The 22,471-nt window shown below is 37.1% G+C and overlaps 5 protein-coding genes across 20 annotated transcripts in view; 2 read left to right on the top strand and 3 right to left on the bottom strand.

Annotated features, from left to right (window-relative positions):
• Window positions 1–3,336, top strand: part of LOC107267789 (serine/arginine-rich splicing factor 2) — a 6,247-nt gene extending 2,911 nt beyond the window's left edge. For 2 of the 4 annotated variants that reach the window (XR_003059692.1, XR_001537679.2), the window contains one exon: window positions 1,920–3,336. The gene's annotated coding sequence lies outside the window, so the exon portion shown is untranslated. The remainder of the gene's footprint in view (window positions 1–1,919) is intronic. The other 2 variants (XR_003059690.1, XR_003059691.1) reach the window with 2 other exon arrangements.
• A 2-nt stretch (window positions 3,337–3,338) lies between these two features.
• On the bottom strand, window positions 3,339–5,763 carry LOC107267786 (lysophospholipid acyltransferase 7). 2 transcript variants are annotated; one of them, XM_015739882.2, is made up of 6 exons: window positions 5,348–5,763; window positions 4,962–5,233; window positions 4,643–4,794; window positions 4,356–4,564; window positions 3,965–4,304; window positions 3,339–3,883 (listed from the first exon to the last, which is right to left on the bottom strand). In XM_015739882.2, exons 1-6 carry the CDS (start codon window positions 5,557–5,559, stop codon window positions 3,680–3,682), a joined length of 1,389 nt encoding a protein of 462 aa, XP_015595368.1. In that variant the 5' UTR covers window positions 5,560–5,763; the 3' UTR covers window positions 3,339–3,679. The 2 variants fall into 2 exon arrangements, with proteins under 2 accessions (XP_015595368.1, XP_015595369.1); XM_015739883.2 differs by having other exon boundaries at window positions 3,965–4,286.
• Window positions 5,764–5,844: 81 nt separating this feature from the next.
• LOC107267788 (28 kDa heat- and acid-stable phosphoprotein) lies at window positions 5,845–7,325 on the bottom strand. The gene is made up of 5 exons (XM_015739886.2): window positions 7,287–7,325; window positions 7,017–7,114; window positions 6,511–6,642; window positions 6,319–6,452; window positions 5,845–6,247 (listed from the first exon to the last, which is right to left on the bottom strand). The coding sequence occupies exons 1-5, from the start codon at window positions 7,294–7,296 to the stop codon at window positions 6,031–6,033; spliced, it is 591 nt and encodes a 196-aa protein (XP_015595372.1). The 5' UTR covers window positions 7,297–7,325; the 3' UTR covers window positions 5,845–6,030.
• A 2,642-nt stretch (window positions 7,326–9,967) lies between these two features.
• Window positions 9,968–15,009, top strand: LOC107267784 (transitional endoplasmic reticulum ATPase TER94). Its single transcript, XM_015739866.2, has 12 exons — window positions 9,968–10,123; window positions 10,932–11,291; window positions 11,383–11,575; window positions 11,653–12,021; window positions 12,110–12,358; window positions 12,443–12,607; window positions 12,686–12,808; window positions 12,890–13,102; window positions 13,182–13,490; window positions 13,576–13,737; window positions 13,815–13,969; window positions 14,070–15,009. The coding sequence occupies exons 1-12, from the start codon at window positions 10,107–10,109 to the stop codon at window positions 14,158–14,160; spliced, it is 2,406 nt and encodes an 801-aa protein (XP_015595352.1). The 5' UTR covers window positions 9,968–10,106; the 3' UTR covers window positions 14,161–15,009.
• A 436-nt stretch (window positions 15,010–15,445) lies between these two features.
• On the bottom strand, window positions 15,446–22,243 carry LOC107267785 (WD repeat domain phosphoinositide-interacting protein 2). Of its 12 annotated transcripts, none has more exons than XM_015739869.2 (11): window positions 21,949–22,243; window positions 20,966–21,048; window positions 20,719–20,885; window positions 20,449–20,643; window positions 20,258–20,374; window positions 20,026–20,180; window positions 19,711–19,884; window positions 19,529–19,636; window positions 19,290–19,402; window positions 17,961–18,023; window positions 15,446–16,501 (listed from the first exon to the last, which is right to left on the bottom strand). In XM_015739869.2, exons 1-11 carry the CDS (start codon window positions 22,083–22,085, stop codon window positions 16,338–16,340), a joined length of 1,476 nt encoding a protein of 491 aa, XP_015595355.1. In that variant the 5' UTR covers window positions 22,086–22,243; the 3' UTR covers window positions 15,446–16,337. The 12 variants fall into 12 exon arrangements, with proteins under 12 accessions (XP_015595355.1, XP_015595356.1, XP_015595361.1 ...); XM_015739870.2 differs by having other exon boundaries at window positions 15,446–16,498; XM_015739875.2 differs by having other exon boundaries at window positions 15,446–16,447.
• Window positions 22,244–22,471: the final 228 nt, after the last annotated feature.

The raw sequence follows: 22,471 nt of genomic DNA, 5'->3' as shown, positions 1-22,471 counted from the left end.
CCCCACATTTATTTAACATTATTAATGTACATGTACAAACAATTGAGCAGAGGCGAATCAAAGGAAGGGAAAAAAACATTGAGCGTTGTATTGTTCTTTCCATTTTTCAAAATCTACATCAATTGAATTGCTAACCTCCTTCCTCGCGTTTGGTAATTAAAAAAAGACTCTGTTTGTATCGTGGGCATTGACGTTCGAATTCCGCTCGATAGATGCATGTAAGTTTTTAATAAACAGATTTATTTTCAAAGAACACAAATGCAAGAAGTCCGCTTCTTTGAAACGTTTAAAAAAAAATACCGTTTCTCCATCTACAGTTGACGTAAAATTTGCTTCTAACATCTTACACTGTCTACGGTTTTCAAGCGTCTCTAGCTGTTTTAAATACTTTCCAAAATCATCATCACAATATGAAGACCGTTTATCCGTCTTGCGGTAGCTCTTTGTTAATCTCGAGTAAGCACCGGTTTTTCTTTTTTAAATAATTGAAAGTGCAAACAATGTCGCGTATAGCAACAAGTGAAGCGCGGTATTACGAATGATTAATAAGCAAATAAAAAACTGAAAATACATCTGGAAACGTTATTTTCAAAAAAGTCTAATGAGTTTAGTATTGAGATTATAGTGAAAATAACATAAAATCACTGAGTTCATAAAATGTTAGTGTCTGCCAGGTTGTAGAATTCAGTATATATAATCGTGGGTAATCAAGGGGGTCCCTCTGAGCGCACGAACAGCTTGCCTCTTATAAAAAAGGAGAGAGAAAATTATGAAATATGATGAATTTCTCGTCCTTAACAATACTCCTTTTCTATTACGTTTGACGTTTATTATCATCACCTTGTATGATGCGCGCGGCTCTCAAAAGTGAACAAAGAGTTTGATAATGTGCAGAGTCTTCTAGACATAAGTTCTATGTTTCTGTAACAACATTTACAGGTTTATTTATGTAAGTTTGCCATTTATAATAAAGTGTAATGAGATACAGAAGATATCCGATATATGTGCGTAAAAAGCGCGGTTTGTCGACGGTTGGTAAACTCTAACATAAGTAAAGTTACGTAGACGTAGACGTTTTCAGCAAAGGTGTGAATTATATTATGACATTCATTTATTACTTTTGTATAACATTATGAATACTACCCCCCCATCTCTCTCTCTCTCTCTCTCTCTCTTTTGCGCCCCCCCTTGCCCTCGAATAACTTTTAATAATCATTTTTATATATAACTTGTGACCTCCATTAATACCCTTTGCTCCAACCAACCCCCCAAACGTTCAAAGCCTTTTTAAAAAAACCTCCATTAGCATTTATTAAGTTGTCACACATTTAGCTATTACTTAATATACAACACAGTACCATGTAAAATTATTTTTTTTCTTTTCCTGGAAAGAATACAGCACACGTTTGTCTAGTACTGGAATGAGCTCCACTTGTTGAATATTGTTTGTCAGAATTTTTGACTTCACAGATGCCATCGAGTAATGACAATTTAACTATTTTAGCTTGTTATGTGACGATGAAATCCTTATTTTGTATCAACACACTGCGAATGGATCTGAAAATTGAATGAAAGGTGTAACATTATGAAAAATAGAGAAAAAATGATCAAATTCAATTTAAACGTCCATTCGTCATACACATATAATTTGTTAGTTTCTTAATGAGATCATTCGAGTGAGTTTAATGTTCAACGAATATCTTTATCAAGTGGAATATCTTTATATAAAAAAATATAAAATCCTTGGATAATCTCACTAGGACATTTTACACATTTTAACGAACACTTATCATACACATTACATTCACACATACATACACGATCAGTGAACGTATAGATAAATCAAAATCCCTTAAAAAACTACACGGATAAGAGAAAGTGACTGCACGTAACTAAGTTGTAATTTTATGGTGCCACAGGCGGTGGAAAGGAGTGGCGTGGCGAGTGTAGCCGATGATGGGGTAGCTGAGAGTAAGCAGTAAGCCGAGTAGCAGGGCTGTATGCAGTTTGCAGTAGCGAGCGGTTGGTGGTCTGGTGAAAGCAGGTTCGCGGCGGGCGGTTCGGGCGAGAAAGTTTGGTCGAAAACGGAAAAGCCGGTCTCTATTACTTTCCTCTATTTTTAATCCTCTTTTCTATCTATGTCTGTCTCTATAGTTTTTTTTCTTACTTTTTCTCTGTTTCATTCTTTAACGCTCTATACTTTTCTAATTTGTTTCTACTATCTGTTGTCCTCTTTCTCTCCTTTTTCTCTGTCTTTCATACACACACGCACACTCTCACTCTATGGGGGATCAGAGTGCACGAGTTGCAGAGTACACGCGATGACGATTGCCGCCCAGAGACCCGCCAGAATTTCCCAGCCACAGCTTCGCCGAGTCTTGCCGAGAGGGTGATGATTTGGTCGTTTGGCAGTCGGTGTTGGCATGGTGGGCTGGATAGCAGCCGATCTCTTCCACTGTCGGATAAGCACGGGGGCGCATAAAATGACGATATAGGACTTCTGACGAATCACCAGACCTCGCGCGTGAACGCACCCCCACTGCCACCCACGCACGTACCAGCTAGTCCGATTGGCCCTCAGTTTCGTCGTCCTCGTCGCGGCTCACGCCGAGATGCATTATGCTTCCTGGGAGTTGATGCGAATCTCTGCGAACAGCCATTTTGTCAACTCGCGCTTGGTAGGGCTTATACTTTTGGGGTTTTGTTCTTAGCTTTCATTTTTTTTTTATTCTACGTGGGATGCATACTCCGTATTCGGACAGGTCGTCTACCTGATGGAGTCGGGTTACTCTCGAGGATTTAGCTATGGGATGTTGTGTAGTTTGTTCATTCTCGTGAATTCGTGTTTTGATCAAGTGTTTCTTGAGATCTCTGCCTGACGTGGATTCGACGCATAATTTGTTTATTCAGCCTGTATTATTTATGCCGGTTATTTTTTTAATCGATACTTTGTCGTGACGCGTAAACGTTGTCTCGCGATCTTGTTATTGTTTTGTACAATGGGATTGCTACTTCAATTGTGTCGCTCAAACGAATTTCATTTTCCGCCGATATGTCAATGGGGAATTTGGTTTACGGGTGGGATAAAAACGGGCTCTTCTTTTTTCCTGTGTTTCTATTTCAGGTGCTTTTTTATAAGCAATGCTCTAACGTAAGTATCATACACGAGGTAAGAATTGAAAAAAAATCTGAATTATTACAATAGAGACGACTGATAATCACAATGAAAAGATTATCCAAGGATCCTGGGGACAATAATTATGAGTTTTATGGATATTGTAGAGATGTCGATGATATATGGTAACGATTTATTCAATAAAACCATAAAAACTAAAACGAGATTTGTTATTGCTTCTCTATTTCGATCGTTCACTTTGAGCTTCCATTTTCAATTTCAGCGTATATGTATTTTTTTATTACTAGTGGCACTTCGAATTTGATGTGCAATTGTTTCGTCTCCTTTGTTTCTTGATTACACAACTGAATATACAATAAATTATGTTTTGTGCGTATGTACTCTTATACTTAGCTGCAAATATACCAGATCCCTTTTATGCATACGTTTCAACTTTAGTATAAGACAGATCTTCAATTGATTAAATTCTTCTTTCTCGCTATTAGTTACTGTTTGATTATGACTCGCATATTACCTTATCTCCTTTTGTACATTATGGATAAGCTAGACTTTAGATTTTTCTAGGATAAAAGGTTTGAGCACTAATCCAACTATGTATAAAATGACGACTAACAATTGTCCCGCATAGTAAACACTGTTATAATAGGCTAAAGTCTCTTCGAGTTTTAGCAGCTGGAAAGATATACCCAGGTATGCCATACACGTTGATTTCAAAAACCACATTAGAAGTCCCAAGCCTTTCTTTGTCTGAAACATAGAACATAAAAACAGAATAAAGAACTGAGTCTTTGAATTAAAACTTTTTATACATAGATAAAATATACGTACAAGATTCCCTTCCTTGGTTTGGTTGTAAAACTTAACATAAATGTCCTCCATGGGTAGGAAAAACGTAATTGAGCAAATACACAGGTAATATCCGGCATGGTAACCATGCCAAACTGCTGACAGCGTTAAAGTGAACAAGGTTCTGAGTGGTTTATAAGGAAATCGCTTGTAGACGCACGTGGCCATCCAGTATTGAACGCACGTGTTCCACATCTTCATAGCTGTCCTCACAAGCACACAGGACTCTACTCCCCAGAAGTTGATATTGTGCACCGTCTCAAAGTCTAGTGCCTCCTTCATGGCCTTGTCAGGATCCTTGCTTCTGCAATGAGGGAAAGTACTAAATCCTACAATGCTTAGAAGGTTCCTGTGGACGGGGGTGAGTGCTTACAGTGACTCTATTGCTTTGTAATTTTTTGGTCCCAATCCAGATATGGTTTCACAGCTAGTGGGATAGGCTCCAAGTCCTGACATTGTGCAGACACATTCAGAAAGTGCCATTCCAGTATACATTCTTGTACGGAATGTCACAAATGTTGGATAAATGTAACAGAATCGATAAAGGAAAGATCGTGTTCCAAAGTCATCTGTTAGTGCATACTGTAAACCAATCAAGTATATTATGAAAATGTGTTTTATCATGTTGGTAGATGGTGTATTTGTTGTAGACATATATACCTTTGCTGGAAATGTATAATTGAATAGTAGATGAATAAGTGCAAAGGGCACTATTTGTTTGAACTTTGTACATGTAACGCTCAAGTGATCAGCCTGATCGGAAAATGGTCTGTGTAAGGAATCCCAGTAAGTTCTATAACGATAATAGGGACCTATACAAAGAAAGAGTCTGTGAGTGATAAGAAGGGTCATGAATACATTGATCTCGAGCATAAAATGATAAAAATCATTGGCTAGTCTTTAATGATGAATGTGAGACGTCTGCTTATTTTTGTTAAATAGAAATTGACTGGCTCGTGTCAATTATTGTTTGGTTTACCTGTGAGAATTCCAATGTATGTAGAGCCATAATGAATAACATCCATAAAACCAATTTTCCTGAAGGCTTCTGCATTCATGCCTTGTGCATCATCTTTTGGAGCCTGTGCTGCTGAATTTACTTCAAATGCCATTCCGGATAACTTCAATGTGAGCATCATCTGTATTAAATTTGCATGAGCTGATGGCAATGGAAGACCATACCAGTCAGCTAACCGGAAAAATCCCAGAAGGTAGAAAAATGTAAAGCAGAAGCTTACGATATGACATACTCTACAAAGAAAAAACAGTTATTACGAAAGACATTTATACAGTTTACTATTGGAGTATTCAACTGATTCTTAGTAGACTATATATATATTATTATACATATATGCATATACATACTTCCAAGAAAGTTGAGTAATTATTATAGCATTGACAACAATGCAAATGATTGGATGAATTGCATGATAACCAGATGCAATGCTAATCACGGTTAATCCTAAAATTGTGCTGACCCATTGTCTGTGTTGTCTATTCTTTATTTGACGATACCAGTGACCAAATACTATGCACAGTAATAGTAAAGAAACGTAGATAATGTCATCCCAAGGCATCGTGCCGACGACTTGGGTTTTATCAGTCTCAAGGATGGACTGACAGCAGCCAGCTAGTTAGTTGCATAGCCGATCAGTTAACACAGGGAACACAATCTTGGACGCTGAATAAATTATCGTTAGTTGAAACCAGTACCGCTGGATGGCATTTTACTAGTAACCTTAAAATTGCCTTTTCTATATTTATAAAGAAACAGGAAAAAGTAATCTAATACGAAAATGACGTTGAATAGGATCAATGGAAAAATGGAATGTGAATAATAAAAAGTCTTTAGATAGTTAGTATATAATAACTGTATTTATATAAATAAACACATGTTCGTTAAACGTACATAATAAACGTTTTTTTAAGGTGAGTTTAGTGGAAATTTATTGATAATAAAGTAGTGGAGTCGAGTTGTTACGATTCCCAGTAGCAACAGCAGTTGTATAAATTATTTATTATGGGAGAATATCCGGAAAATGGTTGTCCTAGGATCGTTTTCCCAAAGCTTTCTGCGTTTGCTCTGTCTTCTTCTGCAGCGCTAGCTCCTTCTGTTTCTTCTCGTCTTCCCGTCGTTTCGCTGCCTCCTCTCTTTGTTGCTTTATTATCGCTAGTCTTGCTAGGTCCGCGCGAGCCTCATCCGTTTTACCTGCAGCATGCAGTTTCTGATAGTTGGCATATGCTCGTTGTTTTTCTAGTTGTTCCCTGAGAGAGATTGTTACTATTGAATATCGTCGTGTGATCATTTGTAAAAGAAATATTTTAATGGTACAGACCTTTCTCTTCGAGATAGTTCAGGCTTAGTTGATTTGGCTAGTGTTTCGTTCAATTGAGACAATTTTTTCACTTTCTTTTGTACCCTATTTGGATTTTCCACTTCAATTAAATTTTCTACTCCTTTTGCCTTTCCCTGAAATGGAGACAATTGTATATCATTTGTGCATACTATTTCTATTATTATAGCTTACCTCTGTTTCTGAATCTGACTCTGATTCACTCTCACTGTCCGATCCTGATTCATCTGCTTTCTTTGCTTTGTCACCACCTGCTGCTTTTGGATCATCCTCCTCATCACTCGAGGTATCATTACCCTTATTTTTCTAAAACATAGAACAATATTTTATACATCTTATTTCCTCACAAGATGTTTAATCTTGCGGTTAATAGCTTGGAGCACATACTAAGGGCACAAAACTATTGAAATTGAAAAAAAATCCTACAAGTATCAATTCAAGTACATCCAAGGTCAATTGTATGCAAATTTTCACAAAAAATAGTTCAAAGCATAGGGTAACCAAGTCTCTCAAAAAAAAATAAACAAGCCAAAGGTTTTTAAAACTTTGACACTTGGTGAGAGTGCTCCAAGAATTTTCTTATGCACACGATCATGTTCGACCCTCAAAGGACGGTCCGACCTTGTTCTTTACGAAAATATCCAGGTCGTCGTGCGGAGGGTTAACCTAAAGATACTGACTCTCCACTGGCGTCGTTGCTCATCCTGGCGACGTTGCTCTTCAAGTTCCTCTGGATTCGTGAAGTGCCTATTGCGTCCCTTATGATTGACGAATTTTCCTGCAAAGAATAGATATTCAAGTAGAAAAAAGATCCACCAGAAAAAAATCTAAAGCGAGTATTGCGCGTTGGCAATAGACGAGCCAGACTTTCTCGTGGAAAACGTGGTGGGGCAGTTCCTTAGCAAGAGACACAAGCCAGATAAATGAACATATGCATTTTTTATACTCACCGCGGGGCATTTTTGCTATGTATTGGTAACTTTGGCGACGCTCAAGACGGATCAGTAGAATTTATGAAAAATTCCGTTATTTTCCTACGATGAAATCACAAATTGCGGTAACGTCAACTGCACAGCGCTGGTCCTACGTCAAGTGTAGAACCTGTGTGAAGTTGGCCGGCCAACTTTTATTTTGTAAACTTTTTCTTATTCCAATCGTTTGATAGTCGTTTGGTAGTGTTTGATAGTCTTGTTAAAGCATTTGATAGTCAATAGTTTTTTAGATTTCAGTGTCTCGATAAAATGCAAACAATAAACAAAGAAACAACAATACACTCTCCGCTGTTGGTTCATTTTCGAACACACCTATAGTACTCCGGAGCACGTAAAAACTCATGCACGAACGAACGTGTAGCTCTTTCGGGGCTCAATCGATGTAGAATAGTTTGATAGTAATGAATTAACTAATAAAAATGTTTGATAGTTAATCGTTTTTTCTACAGAAAAGCCAAATCGATGTGCGATGTGAAGTTGGCTGAAATGGTGGACCATGCTGGCGCGGCAAATGCGACCTCTATCAAATATGAAGGACGAAGTTTACATTTAAATAGAAGACTTTATAATTTTCAAATGATTTCAGTCTAGCAATCATCCTATTACTTGCACCGAAATAAGCTGGAATTATTATTTCTGCTTAAACATCGTCGGCGAAGCTAGGAATATCATTTACAAGTTGACATAGCATACTGTGTTAGATGACATGTAACAATTTCTTTTTATTGCTGCCAACAAAGCCACATCTGTCAATAAATTATTTAGCTTAGAAGATCATTAATCATGGCTCTTGGATGCTTTCTCATAAGGAGAAATTTTTATCTAGTTCCTGAAACCCTTGGATCATTCTATAGAATCCATCGAGCATTAGTGCAGTCAACGAACAAACTTGTGCTGTTTGATCACACCTATCACTGCAATGAACAACAATGGTAACACTGTTTGCAAATGCACTTTTAATGAATCAGGCATTCTTCAAAATGAAACAATTGTGCTGTAGCCAACCACAGCTTTCAAAATTACTTATAAAAGCACTAATCAAAGTTCTCAGTTGCAGTGGAACAATATCTCTTATGAACTTTTTACTCCTCTCCTTGCTGTTCCAATGTAACAAATAGAATGGAGAGGATTAGATTATTTCAACTTCTATGATATGATTAAGATGCCAACACTTTTCCATATCACATGGTTGTTTATAATTCCAAAAAAGTGGATTTCTATATTGTCATAGAAGTTCTCATTCTTGTAGCTTTAAATTCCTGCCCTATAGGCAATGGCGTTAACCTGTCATACTAATTTTCTAAAATATATTCTTGGATCATTTGTTTCTGTTTCATGTGAACTTTTCCACTTACTTTAGGACAAGGATTTATTATGTACATGTATGTAGCGTTGGACTTATTGTGCAAAATATACATATAACATTTTTTCTCGACGCTTGGACAAATGCAGCTTATTGAAAACAACAAGGTTCTTAATAGAAATAACAAGTACAAAAATCAACGTGTGCAGATCTCGTTGAGATGAAAATAAGTCAACACAGGTTATCTTATTCTTCTCCGAAATTTAACGCTACTTCATAAAATTATATTGTTACAACTAGTGGGTAGATATAAATGTTAGGAATACGTGTCTCACAGCTAAAAGGAAAAAAAAAATTGAATTATCTGACTTGCAATATTCCCTAATTCAATGAACACAACACCGATCGGGGAATCGATTGTGGCGTCATATCAATTGAGATTTTCGAATCACATAGATTTTTTCCTTTTTTTTAGCAAATAATGGACTATCAAACGTTTTTATCAGTTAATTCGTAACTATAAAATGATTCTGCATCGATTCATTCCAAAAAAAGCTATGTAAGTCCGGTGATCGGGTTGGAGACAAAAAAGTCCCGGCTAACCTCACACCAGATATTGATTTGGGTTTTCTGAAAAAAACTATTAACTATGAAACGTTTCTTTTTGTTAATTCATCATAATTATCAAAGGATTCTGCATTGATTGAACCCGGGAAAAGTCATAGGTCCGGTCGTGCACGTTTTCTTTACGTCTTCCTGAGCACTATGGGTGTGTTCGAAAATGAACCAAGAACGAAAAATACATCGTTGTCTCTCTGTGTATTGTATGCATTTGATCGAGACACTTTCTAGTGTCTCTATTACTATTATCAATCAAACGTTTTTTATAAGACCATCATCAACACTATCAAAATTGGAAGTTGGCAATGTTGACTAATTCAATGGATACATACCGATCGAGGAATCGATTGTATCGTATCGATTGAGATCCTCGATTGGCATATGTTTTATTTTCATTTTTCTAGCAAACGGCCAACTATAAAACTTTTTTGTTAGTTAATTTGCAGCTATCAAACGATTCTGCATCGTTTGAATTCCTGAAAAGCTAAATCCAATTAGAAACAAAAAAGTGCCAGCCACTTCACACCAGATTTTGATTTTGATTTTCTGAAAAAACTATTGACTATCAAATGTTTTTACAAGACTATCAAATACAATAATCAAATGACTATCAAAAAATTGGAATAAGAAAAAGTTCAAAAAATAAAAGTTAGCCGGTCAACTTCACACAGGTCAGGTTTTCATGAGTGATGTGCTTATTTCTTTTTATATTTGGCAACAGTGGCAAGAGGCCATGACAGTTTCGAATGAAGGATGTTCATTGGATTTACCAGACTGTCGGCAGCAGTTCGTGCGAGTTTTACTACGGTTCGTGATCGTTACGCTTGCTTACGTTTTTCAAGAAATCCTGAACAATGAGTGACCCAAAGGGGTAAGTAAGATAATAAGTTAAGTCGTTTATGGAAATATTGTACCTATTTCGGGTTTTAACATTTTTTCCCGGCATTATGGCTTCACCGGTCGATCTTAAATGTTCAAAGACCGTAAGGTTTTGTGAGCGCGACTGCTGCTACTCCTGCTTCTCAATTTCACGTTGTCATCATGTCGACGCCGCGCGATGTTTTATACAATTTTTATCAGTCTGTTATATTAATCTGATCGCGTCTTGAGGAACTATATTTTGTAAATCTGTTTAATAATAAAGCTTCATTTTTCTTTGCGTATTTCGACTTATTTGTATTTTTCTTTCGAGCGATCATGACCAAGCTGGCATGACATGACAAAGGATCTTTTCATGAAATCACTGTTATATGATGAAATCTTCTATTGATTATCATTCCGGAATATTCATAGTAGAAATATTTATTACTAAAATACTACAAATGGCAAAGTAATTGTAGTTCTCTCAGATGAATGAAAGTAGAATTCTTTACTTTGTCATATTGTCAACCATATTAAATAATATATATTTTTTTTAATTATTTCATCGATGCCAGTTTATGTTGAAATATTAAAAACTATTATAATTATGCAAAAATGTTGAAAGATTTTTCCAAATTGTTTTTATTTTATGTTAAATCATTATTAAACTTTTGTTCTTAATATATTTTCCATGCTATGAATTATTTTTTATGCCATCATGGATTCTTTCAATAATGAATTATACTTTTATAGAGAATGAAAAATAAAAATTCTGCTCCAATGTTTTAACAAATCATTTTAATGCCAATTTTTCACAGAGGAGAAGATTTGGCTACAGCAATTCTTCGCAAGAAGGACAGGCCAAACAGGCTCTTGGTGGAGGAAGCTACAAATGATGACAACTCAGTGGTTGCTCTTTCGCAAGCAAAAATGGATGAATTACAATTATTCCGTGGAGATACGGTTCTATTGAAAGGAAAACGACGCAAGGAGACCGTCTGTATTGTTCTCTCTGATGATCAATGTCCAGATGAAAAGATTCGTATGAATCGTGTTGTAAGAAATAACTTACGTGTTCGTCTTAGCGATGTAGTTTCTGTTCAAGCTTGTCCTGACGTTAAATACGGAAAGCGCATTCACGTATTGCCGTTGGATGATACAGTCGAGGGTCTTACTGGGTAAGGAACTTTTCATGATTACAATTTTGTAATTATAATCCTGTCTTCCTCTTTTTTGCGGTTATTAAAACTCGAATTTCTTTATTACTAGAAATTTGTTTGAAGTATTTTTGAAGCCATACTTCTTAGAAGCATATCGTCCCATTCACAAAGATGATAACTTTATTGTGCGAGGTGGAATGAGAGCAGTGGAATTCAAAGTAGTAGAAACTGATCCAGGTCCATATTGTATTGTGGCTCCTGACACTGTGATTCACTGCGAAGGTGATCCTATCAAGAGAGAGGTATACTAACAAATTTTTTGATTACAAAAAAATATTTTTTTGGTAAGGCTAATCATTTATTATCCTGATATTTCCAGGAGGAACAAGAAGCTTTAAATGCAGTCGGTTACGATGACATAGGTGGTGTGCGCAAACAGTTGGCTCAAATTAAAGAAATGGTAGAATTACCATTACGGCATCCATCGCTCTTTAAAGCCATTGGAGTAAAGCCACCACGTGGAATTCTTTTGTACGGACCGCCAGGAACCGGAAAGACACTAATCGCTCGCGCAGTTGCAAACGAGACAGGAGCTTTCTTCTTCCTTATAAATGGACCTGAGATAATGAGCAAACTTGCCGGAGAATCAGAGAGCAATTTGCGAAAGGCTTTCGAAGAGGCTGAGAAGAATTCACCGGCTATTATTTTCATCGATGAATTGGACGCTATTGCGCCAAAGCGAGAAAAGGTAAATAACTGCAATTAATATTAATTTTCTTTAATCAACTCAATTCGGCCCTCATATAATTTCAATATTTTATATATTTCTATTATAGACACATGGAGAGGTCGAAAGACGTATTGTGTCACAACTTCTCACTTTAATGGATGGAATGAAGCAGAGTGCTCATGTTATTGTAATGGCAGCCACTAATAGACCAAATAGTATCGATGGAGCACTACGTCGTTTTGGTCGTTTTGATAGAGAAATCGATATTGGCATTCCGGATGCAACTGGCCGTTTGGAGATTCTTCGTATCCATACAAAAAATATGAAGCTTGCCGATGACGTTGAGTTAGAAGAAGTTAGTACTATTAAGAATAAAGAAATTTTAACCAACTGTTATTCATTGGACAAAAACTTTATATACAATTTTTTTTAAAAATAGATAGCTGCTGAAACTCATGGCCATGTTGGTGCGGATTTAGCTTCACTCTGCTCAGAGGCTGCTCTCCAACAGATTCGAGAGAAAATGGATCTTATCGACTTGGAAGATGATCAGATAGATGCTGAAGTTTTGTCTTCTCTTGCTGTAACAATGGAGAACTTCAAAGTAATAAAGAAACTAATGAACTATAATTTCATGAATGATCAGACTCCATTTTGTAACATGATTATCTTCTGTTTATAGTACGCCATGAGTAAGAGCAGTCCTAGTGCTCTGCGTGAAACTATCGTGGAAGTACCGACCGTTACTTGGGACGACATCGGTGGTCTACAAAACGTCAAAATGGAGCTGCAAGAGTTAGTTCAGGTTCGTCGCAATTCAGTCCCATAGAAAGTGCATACCGTGATACATTATCTCAAAAATAATAAACTATTCTTCCTTATCTAGTATCCTGTCGAGCATCCAGATAAGTTCTTGAAGTTTGGTATGCAACCATCACGGGGTGTACTCTTCTACGGTCCACCTGGTTGCGGTAAGACCCTCTTAGCCAAGGCCATAGCCAACGAGTGTCAAGCCAACTTTATATCCGTTAAGGGTCCAGAACTTTTGACTATGTGGTTCGGCGAATCTGAAGCTAACGTGAGGGATGTGTTCGACAAGGTACAATTGATAATTCATCACCTTCAACGGTAACTCTGAAATTGCATTGTGTTTATTTCAATACGATTCGATTATTCAGGCTAGATCAGCAGCACCCTGCGTGCTCTTCTTTGACGAGCTCGACTCTATCGCTAAATCACGTGGTGGTACCGTCGGTGATGCTGGCGGAGCTGCTGATCGTGTTATTAATCAGATCCTAACCGAGATGGACGGAATGGGTGCCAAGAAGAATGTGTTCATTATCGGTGCTACAAATCGACCCGATATCATAGACCCTGCTATTCTCCGACCCGGTCGATTGGACCAGTTAATTTACATCCCATTGCCAGACGAGAAATCTCGCGAAGCTATCTTCAGGGCTAATTTACGCAAGTCTCCAGTAGCTAAGGTAATTAAAAATCTTCATATCTACTGTATTATGATTATCTCATAAAGGAGTTCCGATATTATTTATTATTTACTCTGTAATTTAGGATGTGGATTTGACTTATATCGCCAAAGTGACGCACGGCTTCTCGGGTGCTGACTTGACAGAAATTTGTCAACGTGCCTGTAAATTAGCTATCAGGCAGTGCATCGAAACTGAAATTCGCAGGGAAAAGGAGCGTGCGGCTAACCCAAGTGTATCTATGGATGCGAGTATTATTGTTATTTTGAATCTAACTAAAATATAATTCTCGTTAAATTATTTATTTATTTCATATGCATACAGATGGACGAGGACGATCCGGTGCCTGAGATTACGCGGGCGCATTTCGAGGAGGCGATGAGGTTCGCTCGTCGTTCTGTATCCGACAATGATATTCGCAAATACGAAATGTTCGCTCAAACTCTTCAACAATCTCGAGGGTTTGGTACCAACTTCAGGTGAATTTATGATTCAATTAGATTAGATCATATTACATCTTTATTAGCCAACATTTAGGGAAACAATGTAGCTTATTTTTATATAATCTTTTTAATACAGATTCCCACAGAGCGGTACGGGTGGCCCACAAGACACAACGCAAGGTGATCAGCCCTTCCAAGATGACGGCGACGATGATCTCTATAGCTAAGTCTTCGTTTCTCTGTATCTCATTTCAGTGAGCACACAACAAAAGGGCCTGTCTGTTACCGTACATATTTTACATGCAACCATAATTTTTTATGGTCCACCATTAATGTCCAAATAAACAAATTGCATAACGAACTTTTTATATTGCGCAGAGGGAACTAAGGTCGATCCTGACTATATCATTAACGCGATACAAAGGATGAAAGCCATGTTTCTTCAAATCATGCGCCAAACCATCATTTACCTAATTGCATTGTACCTTTCATCATTAACAATGATAAATATCTATCGTTGCTATGTACCCTTTTTTTTTTTAAATAGACAATCTAGAACCACCGTCAAAATATCATCTCATAAATTTCATAAACGCGCGTTATAGGAATTTAATTTCCTGCGGCAACGCTCTATAATTGAATGTTGTGACATGTTTTATGATGAATACTGATAAAGACGATAGACCCTTTTGATAAATTGCCACTGTTATATTATATACCCCATGAGACATTGGAGCTCATGGAGAATTTACGGGAGTGTAGCCCCGCTAGGATCATTCATAACGCACGTGGCTAAGCTATATACGAGGATTAGAATTTGAGAATTCAAATTTTTAAAAAATTTAACATTCAATTTTCTCATTGTGGTATGACAATCCTGGGTCTTAATATTGACTGAGCCGATGCACATCGTTCAAGGATAACCACAGCAGAGACACAAACTAATGAAAAACAGAATCAAATAATTCCTCGAATAGAGTTCAGCCAGGATATAATAATTCCGTTAATTTCGTTTGCGAAAATGTGAAATTTTTTTCCAATGAAATATGAATAATAAAATAATGAAAAATCGTGCACGTTCCGGCGAGATGATTGAATCATACCTCTATCAGCTATTGTTATTGGATTTATCGGTGGGTATTTTCTTACTGATAGTTTTTAGGTTATGTAAACTTAAAACGTCGAACGTTTCTACCATCAGGTATTGGCTTTATTATTTAAAATACCAATTTACGCTATTAACACTGTGTGATTGAATTGCTATTGATTAATACGGGCTGTAATTAATAGGAACGTGATTTGTCCGATGTATTCTATCGGAAGAATAAATATAAAAATGATTGAAAAAAAAAAAAGGATTACAACAAGAACTGATCGAAGGTCGAGAACAGTAGTTCGTTTATAATAGAAGAAAATGATTGCAAGAATGTTGAATCGATGGAACCTAATTGATTTACGATTTAGTCGGGTAATGGCAGCGTGACAATTGTCAGGGATTGAAAAATTGAAGCATTGAAATCCATATCGTATTTATTAGTGTAATCACGTATTATCGATAATATGAAATTATATAGAGTAACATCAATACAGTAAGCCTTCGTATGTACACTGGTTAATTAGCATTTTATTCATTTTTATAAAAGTAAAACTATTTACCAAACGAGACAAGTGTTAGTATAAAATTGTCGAAGGACATCGTAGACCTATGACACTGGCCTAGCATTTTTATTAACTAAACTCCCGTATGTTCCGGTCTATTCGGAAAATTACGGTAATTCAAATTATATGTTCATTTGGTTACATAGGGATTACAGTTACGATAAAACACAGTGCTCTAATTAATATACAAGTTTGCTTTATATCAATCAACTTTTTTTTCGCAAAACGACGTTAAGGCCCACGCGCCTCAGCCTGAGTAGATCTACTAATTGGCACCGATTTTGAATATCCTTTTCGAAGTAAATCTAAAGTAAGAATTAATTCAGAAGTAAAAATGCAGTTCCAAAGATTGTTTGGTACACAGTAAAACGTATCTCTTAGCTGGCCGCTGTAACGTGCCTTATATCCCACGTGCATACATTGTGTCTAGCATTGTAAATAGTACATCTCATGGACAATTTCATCCATACCCAGCGTCTTCTAGGCAATCCTTGAGACCAACAATGTCGTTGCCGTTCAAGCAACTAAAAAAAAAAAAAAAACCAAGCTACCGCAATATGGTCCACTTTGCATGTTTTTAAAAATCTCTTTTCCCTTCATAAAACCCATTGTCTATTTTTTTTCGTCACTCGATCAGTTTATAACGTATTTTATATTTTTTTTGTGTGATGTCCTCCCTCTTTTTTTTTGTCGTCGCAACTTTCTCAGTTTTCCTTGATATGTCAGAATCTTCGAAATATTCTCTTCAATCGGTTCTTTGCGTCACGGGTGGGAACTCAGTGTCATCGTCCAGACGAAATCCACCCTTCGGTGGACTCTCGGTGGCAGCTACCATCTCGTGATATTTTTCGGATTCTACAATTGATCGTTCCGTATTAGGTACTGGTACCGGGATCCCTTTCTCCTCTGCTGATAAAAAAAAATAATAGATCGAACGAACGTTCGATAAATGATTGTACGTGTTAACGGTGATGCAGTGATGATATAGTAGTTACGCACGTGTATTACATATATGGGGAGTATATAGGTTAAGGCGGGAGATTCAAAACAAGGTACGATACATATGTATATATGGACAGATGGAGCGGGTTAATGGGATTTTATCCGTCAATGAGGTATCGATCGCACATGATTGGGTAGGAAGAGGAAGAATCTCTCAAAAGAATGCTATCAAATAATAAGAGGTTTCTGATGTAGGACTGGTAAATAAATATAAATACCTCGTGAGGCCCAATGGTTAACAGCTAAAATGAAAAAAAAAACTCTTCTCTCAACTACACAAGTACACGCTAAGGATTAACTAATAGTAGATTAGTAATAATAATGATAATATCAGCAAAGCCTCGTAGATACGTCATGTGGAAACGCATCAACGCGACTATAATAATTGCCACTGAGTAATGACCTGATAATTCGTTATGCGACAGAAATAAAGGTGCGTTTGCGCTATTCTATTAGTTTTACTTTCTTTTTGTTACGTTTGTTGTGTACGTGTCATATGGATAGATGGGTGGTTGAAACGTATGAGCGGTGCCTGGCGCATACAATATCTACAACTTTACATGGACAGTATGACCGTCGATGTCCTAACCTGGTTAGGGTGTAACAATGGTATTAATTAGGATTGTGGAGATAGTATATATATATATATATTCATATACTGCATCAGCTATGTTCAGAAAAAAAGAAAAAAAATGGTACTCGCTTGCTCAAGAATCAAGGTCTTTCGTCCCATAAGGCATGCAGAGCGAGCAAGAATTCGAATCCTCGTTTAGAAGTCTCATTTGTCGAGGCCTTTCTCTTCTTTTTTTTCCTACAGAACCGTGACGCACGTCGATGAGCCTCACGTGGCGCAACTTCCCTTCTCTTATGGAACAGCAATAAATGCCACGTTCCGATTCCTAGTTTCTATATTTCAGCAGTTTAATCGACAATAATTACTATATCAATCGTGATAAAGTTTATGGAGTGCTCGAGTATATCTGTCGGTTTGGGAACAGTGTCGCGTGAGGCTAACCACAACGTTTTCATAAAAGTACATGGTACCTCTTTTCATGCCTCTCCATGCCTGTTGTTATGGTGGCTGCACGTCTTATGATCGGCATAAGTTTTTCCTATACATGGATGCATGAGAATGTGCCAGAGAGATATATATATATATAGTGAGAGAGAGTGAGAGAGAGAGATGGGAATAGAGAGAGAGAGAGAAAGAGAGAAATTAGACTAAGGTGAAAGATGCGCTTTAGAAATGACTCGTGTGCCTCGATGATAACAATGAAATGATTAGATGTCAATGAGCATGAAAATAGAAATGAAAATTGAAACTGAGAGAGCGAGAACAAGAAAAGGGGGAGAATAGAGGACATACCAGTACCTGACATGGAGTCTGGCGAGCGGCCGCGCAACGCACCCGCGTAGCTATTTATGCAGGCTTCCGCAGATAATAAAAAGAAAAAAAATACATCAAGTGAGGTCAACTATCAGGGCCTCATATCCCCTTTGAGATTGGCCGTCTCGTTAGGGGGTTTAGAAGCAGAAAGAAGAAGCAATAAGGTCGTGAATCCGCTCATTATAGCTTAGCCGGATTGTAGCAGAATACCATTATATTTATATAGGAGCAAGCAACTAAGTCGATTTCAATAGGTAAAACGGGTATAATCGTATCTGTCCGTTAGGCCACTTGATCATGAGTAATTTCTAAATATATTAAATTTTAAATGTCATATCATGTCATTTTATATGTCATATTTTCACTCTTTTCTAGTTTAAAAAAAAGGGGTTCAAAATATCTTCGCTCTTGTACTCGACATACGCGTAATTGCATTTCGATGGCAAAGTCAAATCGTGCTAATTCTACAAAAGTTCGATAAGCTTGTGTCACTTATCTTCTTTCTTTATTTGGTCCAATTAAATTCTACGTTTGGAAGCGGCTTCGAAATGCCGCTGTGTTCCGCATGTGGTTACTCTATCGGTAGATTCCGAAATTCACTACCGGTACTACGACTATCGTCTTATCTCTGTTTATCCGCGTATAGCTGAGTATTAGCAGTGAATTTAAGAACGTACTCTATAAAAGTGATCTTCATACAAGCGTACAAAAATAATAAACTCAATAAGGAAACACAATCACTGGGGGTGTACACGACAGTACAAAAGATGCTACGGCACAGACATTCAGTGTAAGTTCGTATGTTTGAAGCATGTGGTGCGCATGGTGCAAGGATCCATTATCTCCTGTGAATTTCCACGTGTCATGTACGTGGATAGTAGGGACACTTTTACTTTTACAATAACAAGACTAGAAAATATTTTGAACCGTAAAACATTCATGCATCGAAAAGTTACTTCTCCATTTTCATATATTCGAATAATGTATGGCTAAACTTTGAACAGAAGAGACTGTTGTCTTATCTGTCTTTGCTTAAATTTTGCGAGAATTGCTCGGCCAGTTTTAGCAACAGCAATTTCATATAGTTATAGTTTAAAATATGATTCTGTCAAGATACGAATTTACTGATATTGTTTCTCCAAGCTTACCTAAAATATTGCCGAGTCTCGCAAAAGTCAAGCGCTTTTGTTTGCCAAATTTTCTGTGGGCAATCTAATCTTTACTAAATCGATCTTAGCCATGCAACGTAAACGTATTTTACCACTACTTTTATCTATAGAAAATATGAAAATGTTTCTCGTGTAATACCTGAGATTTGTACTGTCTGCGCTGGCACAGGTACAGATGCCGACGCTTCGCCAGAAGTTGAGCCGGTAGTGGACACACTAGCGCCATCTACTTCATCTTGTTTTCCATCCAATCTGCATAACATTGTGCGCGATGTTTATTAAACAAAAAACAATGAAAGAAAATGACACGACAGCAGAATTCTCTAATTGTCGATTTAACACGATTGTTTCTGAGTCTTAAAAAAGATGTAGACCAACCTGTGTTGCTTCAAAAGGGTGCAATCACCTCCTTCATTTGTATCTAAATTGTACACGTAGAGATATCCATCCGCGCTGGCAACCAACAACCTCAGCACCTTTTGTATTCTGTCACATGGTAAGATGCAACATTTCATTTCAACACAATCACACTGCAATGAAATAAGAGTGTGGAAACTTACGTAGTGATGGCACAAACATTTTTCACTCCTTGGAAGGGAAGGTGTACACTAGCAAATGCACGCCCTTGATTAAAGACGTCAAAGACTTGGGCAGGCAAATAAGTAGCTGACGCTGTGACAGCCTTCGACAGATAACCCATCCAGCTCTGTGCTTCTTCCGGTGGTTGTCGAGCTCTGGAAATAGTAACTACTGGCTATAACTTAGGATGTCTACAAAGGAAAGCTATGGAATAATTATGAATAATCTGCGAGCATATAAGTTGAGTTAATAGACACTGATGAATGAAATACTCATGAGACGATAATGATACATACGCCTCCTTTGGTTCTTCCAATTTGAAAATATGAACAGTCTCGGTATTACTGGAGCAGCACAGAAACATCGAATCCATACTGAAAGCGAGACTGCTGATGGATACACATCTTTTAACGCCACGGCGAAATTCAAACAGTTTAGTACCGTCGTGCACCTTTAGAGAAATGGAAGATACATTACTGTCAAATCTTGTGAAATAAATTGAATTAAAAAAATTCAAGATGAACGTACATGAAATACTCTGATAACTGTGCCCTTTTCCGAAGCTGTTGCTACTTTGGTACCATTGGGATTAAAAGCGAGTGCTGCTAAAGGGCTGTCGTGTGCAGGAATCATTGTTTTAGCTTGCTGAAATAAGATAATTTTGTAGAGTCATTTTAATCTTTAAAGATACATTGGAAATGATTTTTTAATTTACTTACGAGATTGATGGCATCAAATATTTGAACTTCTCCAATAGTGTTTGATCCGGGATAGGCAAGGTAGCAATTGTCGCTGTTTATTGAGAGCGTACAGAGACCAGCCAGATTTGGTGGCGTGTCGCGAATTGTGTGCAAAACTTTCATATCACGTATATTGTGAATATATAACGATTCTTCCAGACATACTACCAATCTCTACAAAATACAAATGTGACATTATACGACTTATGAATTAGCTTCATCAATATTGATATGGTCAGCAATACGAACCGCTCTGTTAAGCTTCACGGCCAAAATCGTGTTTGAATAGCTGTAGTTACATATTGCCGTTCCCTTTCGGAAATGGCAAACTTTGAGTTTACGTGGTGAAGAGAGGCTGACCAGAGCAACCAAGCTGCTGCTGAACAATCGTTCAATGATACATATATCCTTGGTATCTGAAATCATAGAAAAAAAATATAAGATGGAATTAATACTTCTAATAATTATTCTTATTGTTGAATTCATGTATATGCACCATTTTCATGTATCTTTTCCAAGTGGTCAACAGAATTGAGGGAAAAGAGTTTGTAACCAGTCTTCGAACCAACGGTCAAAGATCTGCGAACAAAAGAATTAGGTTAATTTTTGTTTATCAAAAACTAAACATTTTATTATAAATATTTAGTAAAGAAAAGCATTTGGAAGGTGTAAATATGTCTACTTGTATAAAATTAATTGTATTATAATCAAAGAAAAAACTATAATAAGTATTCAGATATGTATAGTTTTCGTAAGTTAGATTAGGTCACATTAGTATTCCAACTTTTCCAAACATTTGACATCCATTATTAAAGGCCACTATCATTTAAAATAACAGTATCCACTTATACAATCACTTAATGTAATAACTAAACACACAATCTGTCACGTTTACGATTATTGACCAGTAATACTGATATCTAAAGGAAGAAAAAAACTATTTACATTTTGCACCAAATAGCATCTAGAGGCGTTGCATAGTAAAATTAGAAGGTATAACCAATACAAACGCAGCAGGTAAAGACCACTAATGACCGTTGAGGCAACCGTGCAAAGCAATGTGAAACAAAGGAGGTGGGAAAAAAGACAGAGAGAAAGATAGAAAAAATGCAAAAGTATGGAGCTGAAGTGAGAGTGAATTCCTCATTAACAGAATCGAGAATATTTAAGCGACAGTCATTGCGTCATACTAAGCTGCTAGTAACTAGTAGTTCGCATTTCAAGTTGATACGCAATTAATGCGTGGAGTGACAGGGGTTCCGAAGATTCGTGCAGGTGACGAAAACAGCAAGGAACTGGCTGCGCGACAACAAGCGCGCAAGAAGTGAATGATGCTTATGTTAAAAAATTCTATCACCGTTTGGGCGGGATGATTTTTCATTTTTTTAGGACATTTGTAATATTTTAAGGCAATAGCAGATATTGGATCACATTATTATTATTAACGACCTTCCCTCTCTATATAGAATCATCACTTACGTGCAGTCCTGATTGAAGTTAACAAAGAAAACACCACTCTGAGGTTCCGCGGTCTGATTTGCGAGGTTCATGAGTCCGGATATGCCGTATTTTAGTCCTTGTGTCAATACATCCACGTTGCGTGCTAGATTTTGCATAAATCGGTGGAACCTTTTGTTAACGTAACTGTTTTACTCTCTGCTTTTTACACGAGATTCCTGCCAGAGAGAATTCCTACAAGTGACTGCACTGCTATCATTCCATCATTCCATATTGAACTGAACAGCTGACATTCGCGACTGACACTGGGAACATTCAGAATTGAAACATCAGACCGCGTTCCGTTCCGTTCCGTTTCTATGGTAACGCGTAGAAGCCTTCGTTATTATTATTATTGTGATGTTACTGGCAACGGGGAGACCGAGGTCGACATCACTTTGTTATTTATTCTCCCACCTACCAACCTATCCGTTTACCTTCACCATGCCACAGACTAATTTTACTTATGTATTTGCCTTTCTCTTATGTATAGAGGCCCTTTTTT

Source organism: Cephus cinctus, unplaced genomic scaffold, assembly GCF_000341935.2.
Source record: "Cephus cinctus unplaced genomic scaffold, Ccin1 Ccin1_scaffold0457, whole genome shotgun sequence".
In the NCBI taxonomy this organism is placed as follows: Eukaryota; Metazoa; Arthropoda; class Insecta; order Hymenoptera; family Cephidae; genus Cephus; species Cephus cinctus.
Note: the sequence above shows the minus strand (reverse complement) of the source record. Positions and strands in the feature narration are given on the sequence as shown.